The 20,772-nt window shown below is 43.1% G+C and overlaps 1 protein-coding gene across 3 annotated transcripts in view; it reads left to right on the forward strand.

Annotated features, from left to right (window-relative positions):
* Positions 1-20,772, forward strand: part of APPL2 (adaptor protein, phosphotyrosine interacting with PH domain and leucine zipper 2) — a 668,813-nt gene that overhangs the window by 197,480 nt on the left and 450,561 nt on the right. For all 3 annotated transcript variants that reach the window (XM_085653220.1, XM_085653222.1, XM_085653221.1), the window contains exon 3: positions 6,263-6,322. In XM_085653220.1, the coding sequence (XP_085509346.1) occupies positions 6,263-6,322 (60 nt within the window). The remainder of the gene's footprint in view (positions 1-6,262; positions 6,323-20,772) is intronic.

Genomic DNA, 20,772 nt, shown 5'->3' on the forward strand with positions numbered 1-20,772 from the left:
GTTATTGGCTAAGTGATTGGCTCTGCCAATTATGTAGCATTTGCACGTGTCCTTATATTAAGCAGATCGTGTCAAGGAATGTACTAAAGGATGGGGATTATCTTTATTAGCGTATGGTGATTCTACATTTTTGAATTTTTGGATGACGCTGACCGTGTCTGTGGAAATTTTCATTTAGTTTGCACAGTCCGATGGATGTTCCAAACTTTTTGGTATGTCAGTTCCTTCCGTCAAATCCGTATTTTTGGCTAATAGCTTTTCCTGAATGTCTGGATTGTTTGTACAACAAACTAGCTGGTCACGAATGAGAAAATGAGCAAGTGGGTCAACACTGCAAGTGCAGGACAGACATCTGAGCACAGCAACATATATCAATACTCTTTTGTTCCTACTTTGTGCCATGCCAAAGAATGTCTCTCTCAAGGATTCTATTTAGGCTGTTCCTCCAACTTTTTAAATGTCATTTGATAGACATCAAGTTGTGCTTCAGGTCCCTTGCCACCACATATTTTTTGGTCTTAAAGATTCTCATTAACTTTTATCTAAATTATTCTAATAGAAAGTGCTGTTTTAGCAGCTATGGTAGCAACAGTGGTGCATGAGTTGGCAAAGAACAGGGGTTAAGCATCAGTTGAAGAACAGCTCCTGAGGACTCCTTCAGCCTATACTAAGCATTGAGGGGCAGACTGCCCACACAATTGAACTGTAAAGAGTTTTTCAGCACTTAGAGTGAAGGGTACACTTGGAGCTCTGTGAGAGAGCTGTGTCCGGAAAAAGAAGCACAGACTGAGAGGCAGACTGGAGGGAAGACACAAGTGACGGTTGAAATATAAGGTGAAACACCACTATAACAATGCAGTTCAAAAGAGACATGCCACTTTAGAGGAGATGACATGGGAGCTGTTTTGCCTCATGAACAGCAGGAAGTTGTGCAAGCAGGAAGCAGGACTCAGACACCTCAGTCACTTCTGGAACTCCAGCAAATGTAATGCAGGGAAATTAAGCGGTGGATGGATACCTCACCTTAGCTGAAAGTGAGAAGCTGCCTGGCACATCAATAAAACAATCTGTTTTTGATGGGTACCACAGAAAATGGCTGTCTCGGTATTCATAATGTATTGATACAGCATCCATATGTATAAAGATGGACACCTCAGGACATTGCTCCCTAGTAGGTACAGGGTAGGAACAGTGCCTGACACCAATAAAGAGGGGTGGTGGTAGAGAGCCATCCCCTACAGAGAGACTAAGTGCTAGAGTTGAGAAAAAAAAATGAAGACTACTCCGATAAAAATACCAGCTAAGCTTTATTGTTCCATCATTACACTCTCAGTTCAACTGACAAAGCTGTCCTGTCAAAAGTGACAGCACCTCAACATTCCAAGGACACATATGAGAGCAGGAAGAGGGTTGAGGGGAAAGGAACACACGATAACAGCAAAGACAACTAAGGAAAGCAGTAGAATGGTAAAAGTTGGTAGGAAAACAAAGAATATAACAACAAGTACTAAGAGAGTGGAGAAAGTTGAAGCCAGGCCTGTTGTGGCTGGGGAGGCAAAACGTGTAGGGCGTTTCCAGATTAGGAGCAGGTGAAAGACCAATAGAAGAACAGTAGGTGCCATATCAGTGCTTCCAGGTGAGCTTACTTTGAGTCAGCTGAACTGAAGAAGCTGCATCGAAGCTTCTTTGGTTGTTGGCCTTCCCTCAGATTTTAGTTGTATTAAGTTTTCCTAGACTTTTGCTTTATTTTCCTTCCCTCTCTCTCTTGGTTTTCTTCTATCTCCTTAGTCTTTGAAGGATTTGTTCCCCAATTAATAAGTAGTGCTTCTATTCTATTTGGCATTCCACTCATGTGTTAGCTGCTGGTGCTCCTTGGTCATAGGCGTCATCACATTGCCCTTGACCAGAGCATCAGGTAAGCAAACATAGGGAACTCCTCGAAGTTCAACCACACGGGCACAGTATATGAACCATTGAATCAATATATGATAATTAGCAGTAGCTCGTAGCTAGGTGATTGATGAGTGCGAAATTTAGAACAAACCTGTGTGCCATATCAAGTATTTCTCTCGATTTCCCTACCCCCATTTCCCCAGAACTCATTGTGGCTGTGAGACTACCATCTTTTTGCATTCCCTTCTCTCTTTAGATGCGAGATTGGAGGAATATTGTCGTCATCCTTTGCCACATCATTGGCTCCATAACTCGGTTCATGACACTGAAACTAAATGTCAAACTTAGAAAAGACTGAATTCATATTTTTTGCTGAAGAGCACCAACTGAAGTTTCATACAACTTCGCATGAGAAAATAAAAATGGGTGCATTTTCTCCCAAACGTCCCGAAGAAGTCAGATCACTTGGCTTTTTAAGCCTCTTTTGAAGACACACATTGAGCACACTGTAAAATCAGTCAGACCTGCCCCGTTCACCTTAAAAAGACACAATCATTAACTGAAAAAGAGTTACGTGCTACAGTTCAGGTTGTGGTAAATTCCTTAATTGACAGTGGAAATGCCCTTTTCATCGGAGCACCCCGAAGCATCTTTGCATCTGTGAAGGCTGTGCTACTCTCTGCTGCCAGATTGTTCTCCATGTTCACATAACTCCACTATTGAGGTCTTTACAGGGCCTGAAGGTACAAATTAGTTCAAGCTAGGTAACCTCACTTTAGAAGCGTTCAGACATAGAAAAACAATATATGTCCCTATCACCCTAAACATTTTCCGGAGGCATAAAAGAACTCAACACATCACAATAACAGTATGTGGTCAAAAGAAGGTCCCTTGGGATGAAAGGGAAAGAAACAGCTTAAGAGAAGGCCACTGATGTACAGTAAGATAATGCATGCCAGAACTAATCTAATAAAAGTAGGATACTTTTAATGCAAGCCTTTCCATCTGGGCTCTATCTTTGGATAGAGCCCAGAGGGGAATACCATTTCTTGTCTCGATTCAGGTGATCCTCAGGCTATATCTCTCTCTCTCTCTCTCCCTCTCCCTCTCCCTCTCCCTCTCCCTCTCCCTCTCCCTCTCCCTCTCCCTCTCTCACCCTCTCTCTTTCTATCCCCCTCTCTAACCCTCTCTCTTTCTATCCCCCTCTCTCACCCTCTCTCTCTCTCTCTCTCCCCCTCTCTCTCCCCCTCTCTCTCCCCCTCTCTCTCTCTCTCCCTCTCTCTCTCCCTCTCCTGCCCCCCGCCCCTCCCCCTCCAGTTTGCTTCAAATTCCTGGAAATTCTGTTTTTGGCATTCGTGAGTTAGTGTCCTTCATGGCAAGTATTGGGTGATGCATGTGAGGTATGGGGACATGCTCTAACCGTTGTGCTAGTGTCTCTGCTCCTACATATGAGGTGTACGAATATTTGAGAATAGAAAAAGTCATGTTTTTTGCTTTGGTGCCTTTTGATGAATCTTCAGAACACTTTCCAAAAAAGAAAGTTCATCCAACTAGAATCCTTCCAGGAAAATGTTGGGGTGATCAAGTAGGGCGAGTAAAATGAAGTCCCAAAATGTTTTTCAACATGAAATTTCCCATAGAAATTTTAAGAAGCTAAAACGGCTGAACAGAATTTAAACTAGATCTTTACTCAGAATGTATGTGTGACGGGGTGTCAAGGAGGGACGCTACACAAGGTCTTGGTATATGTGGTTTTATTGATACGAGTTTTCTTTTAGTCCAGCTGGTTAGCCTTTCCCTCGCAAAGGTGGCGGGATCCGTGGTGTCTAGACCTCCGTGGGCCTCTCGGGTGGTCTGGTTCCCTCTGTCGGCCCTTTCTCTGGTCACGAGGTTGGCTCCCGGTATGGCCCAGAAGAAGAGAAAGACAAGGGACGAGATTAGTCTCGATCTCTACAGGCGCATCAACTACCACCAGGGACCGGGAGTGAGGAATCACCTTCAGTGTGTGCAACAGAAACGTCGACTAGAGTGTCAGTAACGGTGAGGGGTTTATAACTTAAAGTATAGGGGGGAATATCATTAAACTAAGGACGTTCGGTTAACGCGGGTACTCCCGCCTTCCCATCCAACCCGCTACCCGGTCCCGTACCTGTCCAAGCCACGCTCCTCCCCTGGGAACGTGCCGGGCGCTTCGTGGGGTCCGTAGCCGCTGGTCCTCTCGACTCTCTCTCCTCCGGTCTCCGCCTGCTCTTGTTCTCTGACCTAGTCCGTGTCCTCGTTTCCTTCGCCTCTCCGTTCGTCTCCGTCCTTCCTCCTGGAATCGCCGTCCGTCCACTTCCTGGTTCCTCCTCCTTTTGGAGTCCCGGGCTGCGTGACGTCGTCTAGGGGAGGGGCTTGTGATCCCAGATCGTCCCAGTTAAAGGGCACCGCATCGGCTAATAGTAGCTGGTCTTCAGTATCCGATGCCCACTCGTCCTGTTGAGAGGGGAGAACGTTAGGAACACGCGATACCGGGGTCCACCAGTCCGTACCCCCTTGTGCCCCCTGATCCGACCGTAGTGTCCCGTCACAGTATGTTTTTTGTGATTTGGTGTAAATCTGTTTAACTGTTTAGTTACTTGTGTCTGGACAGTTGGTCCTGGGTAGTACTGCGGTACTCCTGAAATACTGCAAATGGAAAAAAAAATAGAGTTTTCTGATTGGCCGCTTCAGTTCCACTGGACCGACCAGTCGTGTGTAAGCATAGGGATGGCTGCCTGCGGCGGTCTGGTGCAGGGCCTGGTCGTAGGCTAAGCCCTGCAGCCAACTCCAGACCATGCATAGCAGGTGATGGTCTCCCACAGGGGTTTGTGCTTAGGGCCTGGATGCAGGTTAGGACCTCTGTCCAACCCTCTACTGCACACAGGCAAAAATTATGCTCAGTGAGGGAGTTGGGTGAATACGACCAAAAATATGATTTGAAAAAACCACAGAAAATCACAGAAAAAAAATCCAAGGTTAAAATTTTGTTACAGTATAGTATGGTAATAGAATCGAAGTTTACGCAAAGAAAACTGTTGAAAAATCACTGATAAAAACAAAGGTTAAAGTGACGTAATAGTTATCTATGGTAATAATATGAAAGTTTCCATTAGATTAAAACACCAAGAAATTAATTGAAAAATCCAAAGGTTAAAGTGACATTACAGTTAAGCCTTGTAATAATATAAAAACTAAGAAGACAATCCCACAGAATTGTACCAGTTTACTGAGTGACCTATAACTTACGTCCTTGCCATGCAGTGCTTATGACCTCACTTGTTACTTCACTCATGACATCATTGATGACATCATTGATAATACCATCGTCATATGCAGCACAGACTTGCTGAGCATGCGTGTGGATCCCTAACATAGAAATAGCACAAGCCCTTGACACAAAAACACACAAAAATGCAAACTTTCTAATAGTGGCATATTCAAAACAGTAACTTAAAATCTGACTTGACCATTAGGTTGGATTTGTAATTACTTTTAAATTGAGTCCTCAAATCTTGTTTCTAGCTAGTTACAAACTAAAGTAATCCAGACAAAACATACAAAAGGTGATGGGAGAAATGCTTGCAATTTGTCTAACTAATGGCAATCGCACCTTTTGTGTGTTTGATATAGCACCCTAAGTGGAAAGAATATGCTCAGATATGAGTCCTGACCTCACTGTGCCACTAAAACAAAGCCAAACCCTTTTTTAGAACACTAAACAGTCAATACCGGTCTTGAGTTGCTTATGTGCTGGTTCAGGTAGAAGCTGGCAGTTCGGGCTGGACTGTTCCTATCGAATCAGGGTCAGCACTGTATATGGCTAGGTCCAAACTGAGGTGGGATGGTGGGCAAAAGAACGGAGCCCCAATCAAGGCAAAACTAGTCTTGAGTTGCTTCTATTCTGGTTCAGGGAGGGCCTGGCCTAGGATTTCGAGCGGGGCTGTTCCTATTGGAAGAGGAAAAAGACGGATTTGCCTAAGGGTGGGTCCAAACTAAGGTGGCATGGTGGGCCACAGATCCATGGGTTGGAATGTTAAAGGAGCAAGTGGTTAGACTAATTGCAAGCATTCCTTCCGTCAACTTTTGTGTGTTTGATCAACCAGGGCTGAAGACAGCTTGCGCAGGGTCCAGGATTTCATTCAGTTCCACAAATGTGCGGTGCTGCTAGTACCTTACTTTTCCAGTAATTTATCTAGGTGGGAAACAAGGAAAATTGGTCTAAAATTAGTTAGGACTGGTGTTTGTACTTGAAGGACTGCATACTTTGTTGTACTTTCATTTGCCACTTTACGTTGTACACATTTTAATTAGTTTGTTACAATTTAACTGTTTCTTTCTCTTTTAACAGAATGAGATGTGCTTAGCAACACAGCAACTTTCCAAGCAGCTTCTTGCTTATGAGCAACAGGTACGTCCTAATGCAAATAAACCATACTCCACACTCTGTGTACTTAAAATTGCTTTTTACATATAGTACTGGCACTGTTAGTAAGATGAAGTTATATGTGTTACTAATTGCAAGATTGAGTCTAGCCTTTTAGAGTTTTGGCTTCTAGGCACGTGGGGAAGACTTCTGGTGAAACACAGTGAGTAATTCATTTAAATCTTTATTTCGACGCATTTGTGTCATAAAAGAGCAATAAAAACATTTGTTATCTTACATTTTAACATTTGCTAGCACAGAAAAAATAATAAAAAAAAAAGCAGTAAAAAAAAAGTCAAATAAGCTAACCTATTCGTATATATCCATAGCATCCGTGTATACAATATCTAATTTCATAATCTTTGTCAAACACATTTTACCCGGGCGGAAAGTTTACAAGGTTAAAAATACAATTTAACAATAAATATAATTTAAAAACTATTAAAATAGTATTAAATCAGTAACCGCTAGGACATTTTTTATATAAAAAGAATTCTTAAAAATTCATATGAAATTCATAAAAAGCAACAACCACATATACCTAGTTGGATAATAAAGCAACAATTACATGTTTTAATATCATGGTCTTTTTGAAAATATCAAATAATGTATCTCCTCGATTTATCTTTTTCTTTAAAAATGTAGACCCAACTTTATTCTAATAAAATTAGCAGCGAGAAGAAACCTACTAACTCCAAAAACTATCACCTGGCTGGTGTCAGTTTTTAAAATTCTGCCAGCCTCCTTGTAGGATCTAGAACCTATTTTATGGCAGAGTGGTACTATCCACTTTTTCCTTGGTATTACATAGCTGGAGCAGAATAGAAGTATGTGTAAATCATCTTCCTTAGTACCATGAGTACATGAAATACAGAGATCACTTCCTGATTTCGCCCAGCTTTTTTCAAGGGCCTTAGTTCTAAGGGTACCATATCTAAATTTTAGGTACAAGGTTTTTGATAAAGGCGGATGGATCTCGTCTAAAAATGGTTCAAAAGATGCGACATCCTTAAACAATAGGAAGTTTTCAGTTAGCGGTCCATGAATTCTTGCATATACTAATTCGTTGCTCACATATGACCAGAAAGATGATTTAACAATTTTCTTGGAGCACGAATTCATAGCCTCAGGATCATTCCAAAAATGGGCTAATCCAATTGTGCCTAACCAAATTCTTACATGCTTGAACCAATAAACTTTGTTACAATTATCAAGATCCATAACTTCTTTCAGGCCGTTCTTGTAATTGAGTAGTTCTGGGGTCGTCCACAATCTAACCCACAGCAATAATGGTCTCAATATTGCATGTTGATCTGTTCGTTTCAGGTTTAGATCCAAAAGAAGTGGTGTTAAAGGGGTATTTGTAGGTATTTTTATCAACCCCCTAAGAAACTTGTTCTCAAGGTTTTCAAATGTATGTCTACATACAGGACCCCATAATTCCGCCCCATATAATACTGCTGATTGGACTTTGTACTTGAAAATCTCTAACGCAGGGGTCACTGCCTTATTCAAGCATTCTTTGTGTCTCTTAAGAATTGGTAGACAGTTTTGTTTGAAGATGATCTTATTCTTTTCTAGCTGCGATCTCCAAGCTAAGGAAGAGTCTATAGAGACACCTAAATATATAAAATTCTGCACATAATCAAGCTTCTGGCCATTTAACATTAAATTTTTCTTGAAGTTCCTATGTGGGCTCAGTGCCATGTATTTCGTTTTTTTAGTATTGATTTCTAGGCCCTTCAAGGAACAGTACGACTGGAATCTATTTAACAGATTTTGAAGGCCCCGTGGTGTTTGGGAAATGAGAATGGTGTCATCTGCAAACAAAAGGGAAGAAACCCGTTCACCCCCTAGTCTTGGAGCGTCGTTATCACTACACTCCATGTAAGATGGTATATCGTTAACAAACAGGGAGAATAGGGTTGGCGCCAGTACACACCCCTGGCGTACTCCTCTTTTTATGGGGATAGCTTTTGTGAGTTCCCCAGTAGGACCCCACCTCACCTTTGCATAGTTGTCCATATGTAGTCCAATAACCAATTTTAGTAGACCTAGCGGGATCCCCTGGGATTTCAATGATTCCCATAAAAGGTCTCGCGGTATAAGGTCAAATGCGGCCCGTAAGTCTACGAATGCCACATACAAATGACCTTTACGAATAACAACGTATTTCCAATACAGACAACAGAGCCTTAGGACTTGGTCAATGGTTCCTGTTTTTACTCTGAAACCTGCCTGATATTTCGTTAAAATTTGTTCTTCTTCCAACCAGGTATTTATGCGGTTTGGTATATGCCTAGCATACATTTTTTGGGTAATATCTAAAAGACTTATGGGACGATAGTTAGCAGGATTGCTTCTATCGCCCTTTTTAAAAATAGTAATAATTTCCGCCCCGTTCCATGTGTCCGGAATTGTCTCCCCAGCAGCAACAATGTTGCACAGATGATTAAGGTAAGGAACCCAGACATCTAGTTCATGCTTGAACAGATCACCTGGTACTTTGTCCAGCCCAGGAGCTTTCCCATATTTGACAGAGTTGATAGCTATTTTTGTTTCCACCAAATCAAAAACTATACGTGTAGATTCAGCCTCTGTAAGCAACACAGCATGATCTTCCTGCACTGCATTAGCAGTCCCTTGGGCGGCGTACAGGTTCGTAAAATGGTCTATCCAGGTTGCTTCATCAAGATAAACTTCTCTCGAACCTTTCTCTCTTTGGTTACCCTTAGCCACTGTTTCCCAAAATAGCTTTTGGTCCTTCATTTTAGCTGCCATCAGCATACCAGACCATAATTCCTCATCCCATGAACACTTTGCATTGGTCAGCACCTTATTATATAATTTCCTATTTTCTTTAATTACCATAGCATTTTTACTTTTGACCGAATCTATCAAAGCTGATTTTGCTGTTCGGCATTCTTTGTTGAACCATGGTTTACCTGTAGGCTGCAGCTTCACAGCACCCATTCCTTTTTTTGGTCTTCTAGTCATGAGTTCTAATAGTTCATTAAAGAACTCTTTATGTAATTTAAGAAATAAACCGGGTTCGCTTTCGGAGGGATTATAGATGTCAAATACATTAGTAAGGCAATTATAAATATTTGCCACTAGATCTTCTTGTCCCAGTATGTATGCCCATTTAACGGACCGACGATTATTACTTAATATAACATTATCTGGGACAGGTTGGTGTCCTCCCTCATCTACTTCCAGACCCAGTATTAAGCTCTTTGCAAAGCTAACTTCCAAGGAATGGTGATCACTATCAAATCTATCTTTGACCATCAAGTCTTTTGTATATGGCCATAAGTCCATGGAAATAATAACATAATCAATTAAACTTTGGCAATTACGTCTCGTGAAAGTAGGTACCTTGGGACTATCAGAAGGAAAACGCCCATTACATGCCCTCAGTCCATGACTTACCAGTACCCTTGTAATTTGGAAAGCTAGGGTAGAACCTGCAACTGTCCCATTACTAGATAAGGATGGTATGCCATTAGCATTATCTTCATCCTCATACAATTTATTCATTCCGACAATGGGTTCAAAGTTGCAGTTCATATCCCCACATATTGTCGTGCTTGCTTCCGGGTCCAGCGTATCCAGTATTGATTCTAATTTGTCAATACATGGTGACTCCTTATATGATGGGCATGGTCGATTATATATATTAAAGAGATGGATCATCCGATTATCAATGGTAACCATTTTTAAACCGAGTATATCTAAGGAATCGGTTCTTAATTGCTGTATGGCTATATTAATGGACACACTAACCCATATTATTAGCCCTCCTGATGGACGACCTCTTACTGATGGAACTGCTTCCAACTGATACGTTCTATATCCAACCCTATGCCTAGCTGTCGTAGCCCATGTTTCTTGTAGAACACATATTTCAAAGGAGTTTATATAAAGGTTCCATTCGGGGTCACTTGTTTTTGAACCCACTCCTGCAACGTTCCATGAAACAATCCTGGCCATAGAAGGGCCTTGATTTGAGCTGCAGCTAGCAGCCGATGAAGATTTACCTAATCTTCTCGGTATTCCTGACCTATTGCTATTAGGATCGTTTGCCTCTTGATGCTTTGTTTGTTCCACTTTGGGTGTGGGTTCAGGAGCTTCCAAGGGTTTTTTTTTAGATATAGTATTTCCCCCCTGTATACCAGTTGATAGTAATTGAAGTGAACCATTTGAATAATCAGGTGTCCTAAGGGGACTTATTAAAGCCACGGGTGAATTTACGGGTGAAACAAATGGACAGGGTGTGGATTTGTGTCCTTCCCCATGTATTGGGAGTCAATCAATGCCCTCCAGTCCACTAAACCTATTGTAACAAGAAATTAAAGGTTGAGTGTACTGTGGGCCCATCCATTCTCTGTGATACTGAGAGTTGGCATGTTGGGGCCTCCCTGCCCTACGTTGTATTAAAGTCCAGCCATCATCCCCCTCCCTTTCCCATCTTTTAAGATATGTGTTCCCGAAAAATTCACACCCAATTCCACCCCTATCTGGATTTGAGTCCCTTAACCAGCTCCATGCATTATCTTGGTGTTCCGTTGGTGGATAAAAATAAGCCAGGGGTCTTGCTACAATCAATGAACCATTGTTCCTTGGGACTCCCGAACAGATATGTCCTACTGACCGAGGGTCCTCAAATGATACAATCACACAGTCCCCTTGTATTTTTTTCCTATTATGGCCTACCCAGGGGACCCTCTCTACCATTAAGATATTGCTTCTTATTGTTGGTGGTAATGGATGATTGTTATTCAGCCAATGTGACACTTTGTTTTTAAGCGCCACATAAGGTTCTAAGACTGATGAGCCTAATTCCGGAACCCCAGTTAGAATAACTACATAATCACATGCTTCAGGAGGTAAATTAATATTCCTGCGCTTTTCTGTGTGCGTGATGTCGTTATTGTTTGTAGGGATACTACAAGGAGCCAACTTTTTAGCTGTTTCACGTGTCATTATGGACTTTGCACTATTTTCATCTACGTCAATAATGATAGGATTGTTGGTAGAGACCTTTAGGGCTGTATTCCTTTCCTTTTCTATGTCATTGTCAAGTATTTTTGATACCTGTACATTACTAATAGGGGCTGGAACCTGAGTTACCTTTTTTTGATTGCTAGTATATTCATCTTTTTTCTCTTTCCTCAGTTCTATAAGTTGTTTTTCTATCCCGATTAGTCTTTCTTCTATAGGAATGAGCAAGGTCTTAAATATTTTTGACAAGGTCAATATAAGGGAATCTTCATTCCCTATATTTGTGCCTATACTTTCAGCTGATAGATTAACAGATAAAATGTCAGCTAAGGAGTTATCTAAAAAGCTGTCATCTACAATGTTCATAGGTAGTGTCTTAGGGGCAACTCCTCCTTTCCCCGGTTCTTGGCCCTTGCCTTCCCTTGACCCTCTTGCATTAGATATATTATTTTCTTTGCACTTTCCTGACTTAGAAGCCTTGGTAGATTTAGTAGCGGGATATTTTTTATTTAATCGTCTACTTGTTATTTTTTTGGGAATTGCTCCCTCCCTTATCCCTTTTCTTGAGATATTATTGTTTGCTGTCTGGTTTTCTGACTGAGGGGCTAGCGAGATGCTTTCTATAATAGCCAAACCCTGTGGATCAGGAGTATTACAATCTTGAGTATCGGAGAGTGCCATTGTAATACCGTGAACCTCTGCATTAATATGCCGTGTATTAGAATTGGTAGAAATATTCTCAAGGGTTCGCGTTGGGGTGCGAGCTGTAGCAATATGGCCCATTGAGGACCTTTTTGCTTGGGCAAGATCTTGGGAGACCCTCCTTTCCATAAGGACAATACCCTGATCTATCAGTGTATTTGTACGAACTATAAAATCATCTAAGGTTCCAGTTAGTTTGGAACTACCTGACATAGCTTTACTACTTCTGGTTTCACGTGACATTATATCAATATGGTCTAGGTAGCTGAACACGAATGGATAATGACGAATTTTTTTATACTTATTTAACTAATTACCATAGCATTTGTAATGGTTAGTCAATAGAATTCCTATTACGGCAATGGATGGGGGATAATAATATCTGTTGTGTATGTAAAATTAACCCACATCTACATATAACACTATTGCCTAACTGTCCGAATAATAATAAGTATTAACAATGGTGTGCTTACAATGTCCGAAGTTTATCCGACGAAACGACCAACGTCCCTGGCCCAGTCCAGTCTCCTCGGGCCTCTGAGGGCCTAAGAGGGCCCGCCCTTTGCCCGGGCTTAGCCCGGCTACGCCCGCGCGCGTCCCGCGTCGCGGGGGTGGTCCGAGAATATATGCGCCTCCAGGCGCTGGCGTGGATGGTGCTGGCGGGCTTCCGGCGCGAAGGAGCTTGGGGAATGTAGTTGTCTCCTCCTCCCCTCCCCTCTGCACACTGCGGCCGCTCGTGAGATCAGCTGTGGCGGCGGCGGCAGGGAGGATTCGCGTTCCCTCGATAAGGTAGGCAGCCTGGAAGTGTGTTTCTGGCTTTGAACGGACACCCGCTCTGCCGGGGTGGTCCGAGAATATATGCGCCTCCAGGCGCTGGCGTGGATGGTGCTGGCGGGCTTCCGGCGCGAAGGAGCTTGGGGAATGTAGTTGTCTCCTCCTCCCCTCCCCTCTGCACACTGCGGCCGCTCGTGAGATCAGCTGTGGCGGCGGCGGCAGGGAGGATTCGCGTTCCCTCGATAAGGTAGGCAGCCTGGAAGTGTGTTTCTGGCTTTGAACGGACACCCGCTCTGCCGGGGTGGTCCGAGAATATATGCGCCTCCAGGCGCTGGCGTGGATGGTGCTGGCGGGCTTCCGGCGCGAAGGAGCTTGGGGAATGTAGTTGTCTCCTCCTCCCCTCCCCTCTGCACACTGCGGCCGCTCGTGAGATCAGCTGTGGCGGCGGCGGCAGGGAGGATTCGCGTTCCCTCGATAAGGTAGGCAGCCTGGAAGTGTGTTTCTGGCTTTGAACGGACACCCGCTCTGCCGGGGTGGTCCGAGAATATATGCGCCTCCAGGCGCTGGCGTGGATGGTGCTGGCGGGCTTCCGGCGCGAAGGAGCTTGGGGAATGTAGTTGTCTCCTCCTCCCCTCCCCTCTGCACACTGCGGCCGCTCGTGAGATCAGCTGTGGCGGCGGCGGCAGGGAGGATTCGCGTTCCCTCGATAAGGTAGGCAGCCTGGAAGTGTGTTTCTGGCTTTGAACGGACACCCGCTCTGCCGGGGTGGTCCGAGAATATATGCGCCTCCAGGCGCTGGCGTGGATGGTGCTGGCGGGCTTCCGGCGCGAAGGAGCTTGGGGAATGTAGTTGTCTCCTCCTCCCCTCCCCTCTGCACACTGCGGCCGCTCGTGAGATCAGCTGTGGCGGCGGCGGCAGGGAGGATTCGCGTTCCCTCGATAAGGTAGGCAGCCTGGAAGTGTGTTTCTGGCTTTGAACGGACACCCGCTCTGCCGGGGTGGTCCGAGAATATATGCGCCTCCAGGCGCTGGCGTGGATGGTGCTGGCGGGCTTCCGGCGCGAAGGAGCTTGGGGAATGTAGTTGTCTCCTCCTCCCCTCCCCTCTGCACACTGCGGCCGCTCGTGAGATCAGCTGTGGCGGCGGCGGCAGGGAGGATTCGCGTTCCCTCGATAAGGTAGGCAGCCTGGAAGTGTGTTTCTGGCTTTGAACGGACACCCGCTCTGCCGGGGTGGTCCGAGAATATATGCGCCTCCAGGCGCTGGCGTGGATGGTGCTGGCGGGCTTCCGGCGCGAAGGAGCTTGGGGAATGTAGTTGTCTCCTCCTCCCCTCCCCTCTGCACACTGCGGCCGCTCGTGAGATCAGCTGTGGCGGCGGCAGGGAGGATTCGCGTTCCCTCGATAAGGTAGGCAGCCTGGAAGTGTGTTTCTGGCTTTGAACGGACACCCGCTCTGCCGGGGTGGTCCGAGAATATATGCGCCTCCAGGCGCTGGCGTGGATGGTGCTGGCGGGCTTCCGGCGCGAAGGAGCTTGGGGAATGTAGTTGTCTCCTCCTCCCCTCCCCTCTGCACACTGCGGCCGCTCGTGAGATCAGCTGTGGCGGCGGCGGCAGGGAGGATTCGCGTTCCCTCGATAAGGTAGGCAGCCTGGAAGTGTGTTTCTGGCTTTGAACAGTAATTGTTTTTGGGAATGATACCATATGAGTGATTTATTAAGAATGTATTGGTGCTAAGAGCAGCAATCCCAATTATGACCTGAGGGACGAGTAGCTGCTTAAAGAGCCATGTTGTTTACTCCTTTCTGATAATCGTGAGGAAGGGTTCAGAACAAAGATGAAGAGGGAGGATTTCCCAAAACTTGACAGCTCTGACAGAGAAGGCTTACCTCCAGAACATACTTTGCGCGATTTCAGAATCTGCAGCAAGTATTGGCTCACAACTTTTAAGGCATAGTAAGAGATATACCAGTTAAATTCGGAGGCCTGAGAATGAGACCAGGTAGAGTGGACCCCTTTATGGACAATATTTAAGAATTTAAAATGAATACATTTCCTGATTGGGAGTCAAAGATGCAGTACTGTGTGAGAGAAGGACTTCCATTTATTGTGTCCGGTGAGCAATCTAGCAGTAGAGTTTAGGATAAGCCGCAGATGGTTAAGGGATTTTTCAAAAGAAATAGGCACTGTTGCATAGACCAATGTGGCTTTTTGAAAGCATTCACCACCCTAATGTGAAACTGGAGATGGAGAAAATGTAGAATGTGGCAGAGGATTTTCAAGTGATAAAAGCAAGCATTGGTTTCCGGAGCCACCTTGGGTTCTAAAGTGATGCCACTCTGTTAGGAACAGATCAAGGTTGAGGGGCCCATAATACAGGACCTTTAATCACGTTATAATAAGATGAGAAGAATTTTATCAGGAGGTCCTCATTTATAGATGTATTCAGTTTTAAAAAGCTTGCAGACATTCACTATCAAAGTGAAGCTGGGCTGGAAATAAGAAGAGAAGAGGGTGAATTCTACTGTGTCAGGTTAAACAAGCTGTGGATCGTCAGAATACATTTAAAACTTGTCACCAAGAGAACACAATTAGTAGGCTAGAGTTGTGCATACAGATAATTAAAAGCAAAGGTGACAAGCTGGCTTCTTGGGGAACACCCCATTTGAGGTCACATGAGGGAAGAAGAAAGTTGTGACTTGACAGCTCTTTGAGATCTATTCAATTAAAAAACAGAACCAATCAAGCGTTTTTTCTCTGCAGCCATTGTCATAAAGCCACTGTAGGAGGAGGAGCAGATGATGGTTGGTGGTGGCAAAGCTGGTGTACACATCAACCAAAATCAGAGTCTCCACACTGCCACTATGACTTCTGTGTGAAGGTCGTCCAGCGCGGCGAGGACCGTGAGTTCTGTGGTTCGACCAGGACAGAAGTGAACTTGTGCATATTCAAGGCTATCAACAGTCTCCATAAAATTCTGCAGCTGCTTTTTTACACCTACCCTTTCTTGTAGGTTATCTAGATAGGGAAGTAGGAATGGGCATTACTAAATTAGCTAGGGCTAAGGGATCCAGATGTTGTTTACTGTAGTAGCTGTGACACAGTGGCATTCTTCCGGACACTAGCGAAAATGCTAGATGCCAAGGATCTACCAAATAAAGTGCAAAGGTGGTGTGCAATTTTAGCTCCCACATCTTTCTTGAAACGTGTAGGACATAGAGCCATAGGTGAGAAAAATTAAGTAAAGTGTTCAGTTCTTGAGCCGTAAGAGAGGAGGATTCAAATAAATTGGCTGATGAGGGGCCAGGCACAAAATAGGAGGTTGACAGGACGAGGCAGATTGTATAATTCTAATCTCGAACAATTGGAAGCCACTTTCTCATGAAAGAAAAATATGTCCTTATGCAGTTTTTATAAGGGGATGAGAGAATAATGTAACTAGCGAGTGTTAATAAATTCAGTTACTAACCTGAAGAGTTTCTGAGCTAGATTGGAAGAACAAGTGATGCGCATTGGTGCAGATTGTTTATTTGCAAATGTTATGACCGCTCAATTTTCTTGTTGTTTTTTGTTTATAATTGAGGAATAAATCTGTAGGGTAATTCTTCCTCCAGCTTCTTTAAACCCTACAAGTAAGTGTCAATCTGTAGAGATACTAAGATCGTCATAAAGCAAGGGTTTAGTTTCTGCAAGGTAGAATTAGTAATTCACCTTTGTTGTAAAGATCGATTATTTTTGTGAAAACAGAGGTAATGACGGAGAGATTAAATTCAGCGAGGGAATTGTTAGGTGTGCAATTTCATAGGTTAATGATTACCAGTTATTGAAAATCTGGTACGTTTTGCTGTTTCCATTTGTGGGAGCAAATTGATTAAAGCTGCTGTTTACAGGTGCAATATTCACTAAAACGCTGCAAGGAATTACAAAGTGGTCAGAACTGATACTTGGGTAGAAATTTAAAGTATTGATGACATTTCCGGGAGCAAAAATAGGATCAAGTAAATGGCCGATTTTGCTAGCTGAGATGTGATTTTGAAAAAAGATTCTGCTGCTCCCATAGAAGCTTCAAGCCAAAGATTAAGATTGCTAAAACACAAGACGTGAACATGAATTGGCAAAAGAGGTGTGAATGGTCCTTCTACTTGGGGAGAGACGTATATAGAGGCCTGAAGAAAGGAGCAATTTGCATAATTGTCTTTATAAAATTTAAAGAGACGATCAAGACTGCCCCCTAAAAAAGATAAGCGGGGCTAATTCTCAGAGATTTCAAGATTATTGAAAATGCATAATTGCTACACTGCCCCAGCATGAAAATTTCGCTAGTCACCAAGAAAACGTTAGTCGTGGGAACTAATCTTTCTAATACAGGGGCACAATCTTTAGTAAGCCACCTTTATGCATGCAAAGCAAAGTATATTATTCATATTTTCACTGATAAGCTCCTCTATTTCAGTATCGTGTTTTATCACAGAGTGTACATTTAGAAAAAAAGCATTCAAATTGTGTTGTGCTCCAGAAGTGATAGGTGCAGAGGAAGAAAAGTGGGGTGAAGAGGCAGGATATTAGAGACTTTCTGCAACTAGGGTTTTAATTTGAGAAGCAAGGAGAGGCCACTGGGAAGCCGCAAATGCTCATACGTTTTGAGCTGTATAGTCCGTCTAAGAGCCCTTGCCTGATTGAATTTAGGCAAGGGTAGTGGTGGTGGCAGCTGGCAGCATACTGGTGAGAAGCGCCCAGACAGGCTTGCTTTTGGTGCGCCTTCCATAGGTTTCTGGCACGTCCTACATTAAGGCTTTCACTAAATACTGAATGGAACCTTTGTGCATTTTCATACGACCCCAGTAAGACTTCTGAGTATGAATGAAATAAAAGGAATAACAAAGTGGTTGCTGCCCTGGACACAGCAAGGCAGAAACTCAGAAGGGACAAGGGGAGAAACTCAGGAAGGAGCAGGGCAAACACAAAGTACAAGTGGGTGTAAAAAAGTAAGACATTTATAATACACCACCAAGAATCAGTTCAGGCACTTCAATAATCACAATAACAAAAAAACTTTGTTTGGATAACATGACATTTCAAATAAACACAGAATCAACCATTCTATAGTGAAAGCAAATGTGTAGCAGCAATATGGTCATTGGCTGGTCAGCATGGAGGATGGGGGTTACTGATCATTTTGAGATATCCCGTCAGGCTGTCATTCCTTGCCTCATCAATTTGGATAGTTCCAAATGGGTGACATCATAACATAAGAAAAAGCATTTTGGAAGACAAAAAACGTCTTGGAAAATATATCAGGAGTCTGAAAATGGGCAAATAAATCATGAAGGGAATACTGAAGTATTAAGGCTAGGTGTTAAGTTAAGAAAGAGAGAGAGGGCTAGGTGCACAAATCTTTTCCAATTCTTGAAAAGTGAGTAGTATAAAAAAAATAGAGCACGAAACTAAAGCTTTGAATATGTGAATATTGGTCTCAGTCTTAAGGAGGAAAAATGGCTCATCTCACTTTGCAACCGAGTAAGTCATGAATGACAGAAACAGGAGCCCTATGCACAGAACATGAAGATTTGCACACTCTCCTAGTAGGAGTAATGGTAGTATAAAAAATTCCAAGTCATCAATGTCGAAGATCACTGATGTACCTGGTAAAATGAATTGCCACTGACAATTTCGATCACATCGTTTATAGAGGGTAGGTATTGAGGTGAAAGAATTTGAGAACACAAAAGAGTAAAATGTATTCTGCAGCACACTATTGGACTATCTTGTCCACCAGCAGACGGTGGTAGCATATCAGACAAATTCAGGATGCAGCTTCCATCACCATCTGCAGAAGCAATCATGACAGCTAGGATTAGAAGGCACAGGAGCCCAGCATGGGGCTCAAGGCCTTGCTACATTGCTGAGCCAGAAACTATTCTATCTAAAAGATACAATTTAGGGACAAAGAATGGGGTGCCGGTAAATGACACTGGAGGTTCGACTTACCCAGTCTGCAGTTATCAGTATCATGTTTGATACGTGAATCTCGAGTTTCCAATTCATACAAAAATTAGCAGGAATTTTCAATATATGTAGAAACTGAAAATGTAGTCCCAGTGAAGTGCACACCATCTTCACCTGAAAAATAGCACTCCAACCAAAAATATCTGCACTTGCGATTGACCCCAAAGGCAATTAGACATATCTGAAGAAACCATATGGGGAAGCACTCCTTACTTAACTCCCAATTATTGTTACAATCGGTCAAGTAGCTGAGAAAGACTGTGTAAATTGCCCATCCCCTCCAAGTGAGCCATAAACCAAAGTACCATAATATCTCACACCAGTCTCCAAGACCTACTCACACAGAGGTTCAGACCTCACATTATTCCTCTTCTTCACATAGTACATGACCATCACATTTTCAGTTCCAACCTAAATTCAGAGTATTCAAATATGCTGAAGGGAAGCCCCTAGCGCCAGGAGGACTGCTCTTAAATCCAGCACATTAATGTGCAGTTATTGTTTCTGCCACAACTGTCCCCCATTGATGGAGAGAATCTCCTGATGAGTACTCTAAACCACTGAGCCGCTGCTGACCATAACCTTGTGACGGCATGCCCGCCTCTATGGTTTCCTTCTGAGAAGATTCTCCTTTGAGGATCGTCCACCAGTATCTTAGTTGTGCTAAAAATGAAACTGCAACTGACAGTGCGAACCAGAGCTCGTACCAATGAGTACTATTTTCCTGTGAAGGGACCTCATCAGTCTGTCAGATGAGCAAGATAGGAAGATGATAGATGTGACGAGACCAACTAGCCAAATTAGCCACGTACTTACAAAAAAGCACTGATATTTTTAGAATGTTCCTCACCCTCACAGTCGAAGGAAAGGCATCGTTTTGCACCATGTTCATAACTGATGAACTATGGGTGTAAAGCAGATGACTTACTAAAGATCAATGCTAACCTCATTCTTTGCATTAGATAGACATTCATGCATCAATTACTTCCAAAGTGCCACCCACTTTCAACAGAGATTCATCTGGGTATTGGGCCATACGTACCTGTTCCTGTTTTTCTGAGATGGGTCTCTATCCCTGTTGTAACCTTGGTAAATACCCCGTAGCTGAAGGAGATGGCTTCAAACTGGCAGTGCCCTCCTGACAGAACAATATATAGGAATATCAGTGGTGCGATATAACACTGACAAGATCATCACATCGCCAGTATCTGTGTTCCCTCATCTGACATGAATGAAGGTGCTTAAAAAAGCGGGTGAATGCCAAGACAAGGGCCTTCTAACAGCAAATGGCAAAGCCAAGAGTTTTGGTATTTCTATAGGATGTACAGAAATGTATACCAAAATAAGATTTTTTTTTATAACGATTACTACCACAGTTTATATTTTGCTACTGTATTGTTAAAAATGTGTTGGTATTATCGAATTTAATGAACCCATCAACCTTCAAAGAATGAAGTGCTGAGCTGGCCACGCTGGAATCATTCAGTCTTGTAACAATTAAGTCATACAAATGATGATGTCATTTGTGATTACTCTTTCGCTGAACCATTTTGCTGGCTTATTAATTAATATGGTGAAAGGCACCTTGTTAATGATAGTAATATAAAATGCTGAAAGGTAACTTGTGAGTGATACATAAATGTGAATTTTCAAAATTCCTCTCTATTGTAACAGACAGTAATGTAAAACACATTTAAGACTGTGTTTTGGTTATTTAGGATGGGTCAGTGGACATTGGTAGCTGAGTAAATGAATATAATTTCTTTAAACTCAGTTTCATCTACTTTACATTACCTCACCCATTGCGTCCCTAAAAATAAAATGCCCTTTACTTCACTAATATTACTATATGCTTTACTTTAGCAACATCCCTTCTGCTCTAACTGCTAACCTAACCATTTACCTTACAGGGGTTAATATTTATCTGTAGCATTACTAAATAAATCAACTTTAAG

This window comes from Triturus cristatus, chromosome 4_1 (genome assembly GCF_964204655.1).
Source record: "Triturus cristatus chromosome 4_1, aTriCri1.1, whole genome shotgun sequence".
Classification (NCBI taxonomy): domain Eukaryota; kingdom Metazoa; phylum Chordata; class Amphibia; order Caudata; family Salamandridae; genus Triturus; species Triturus cristatus.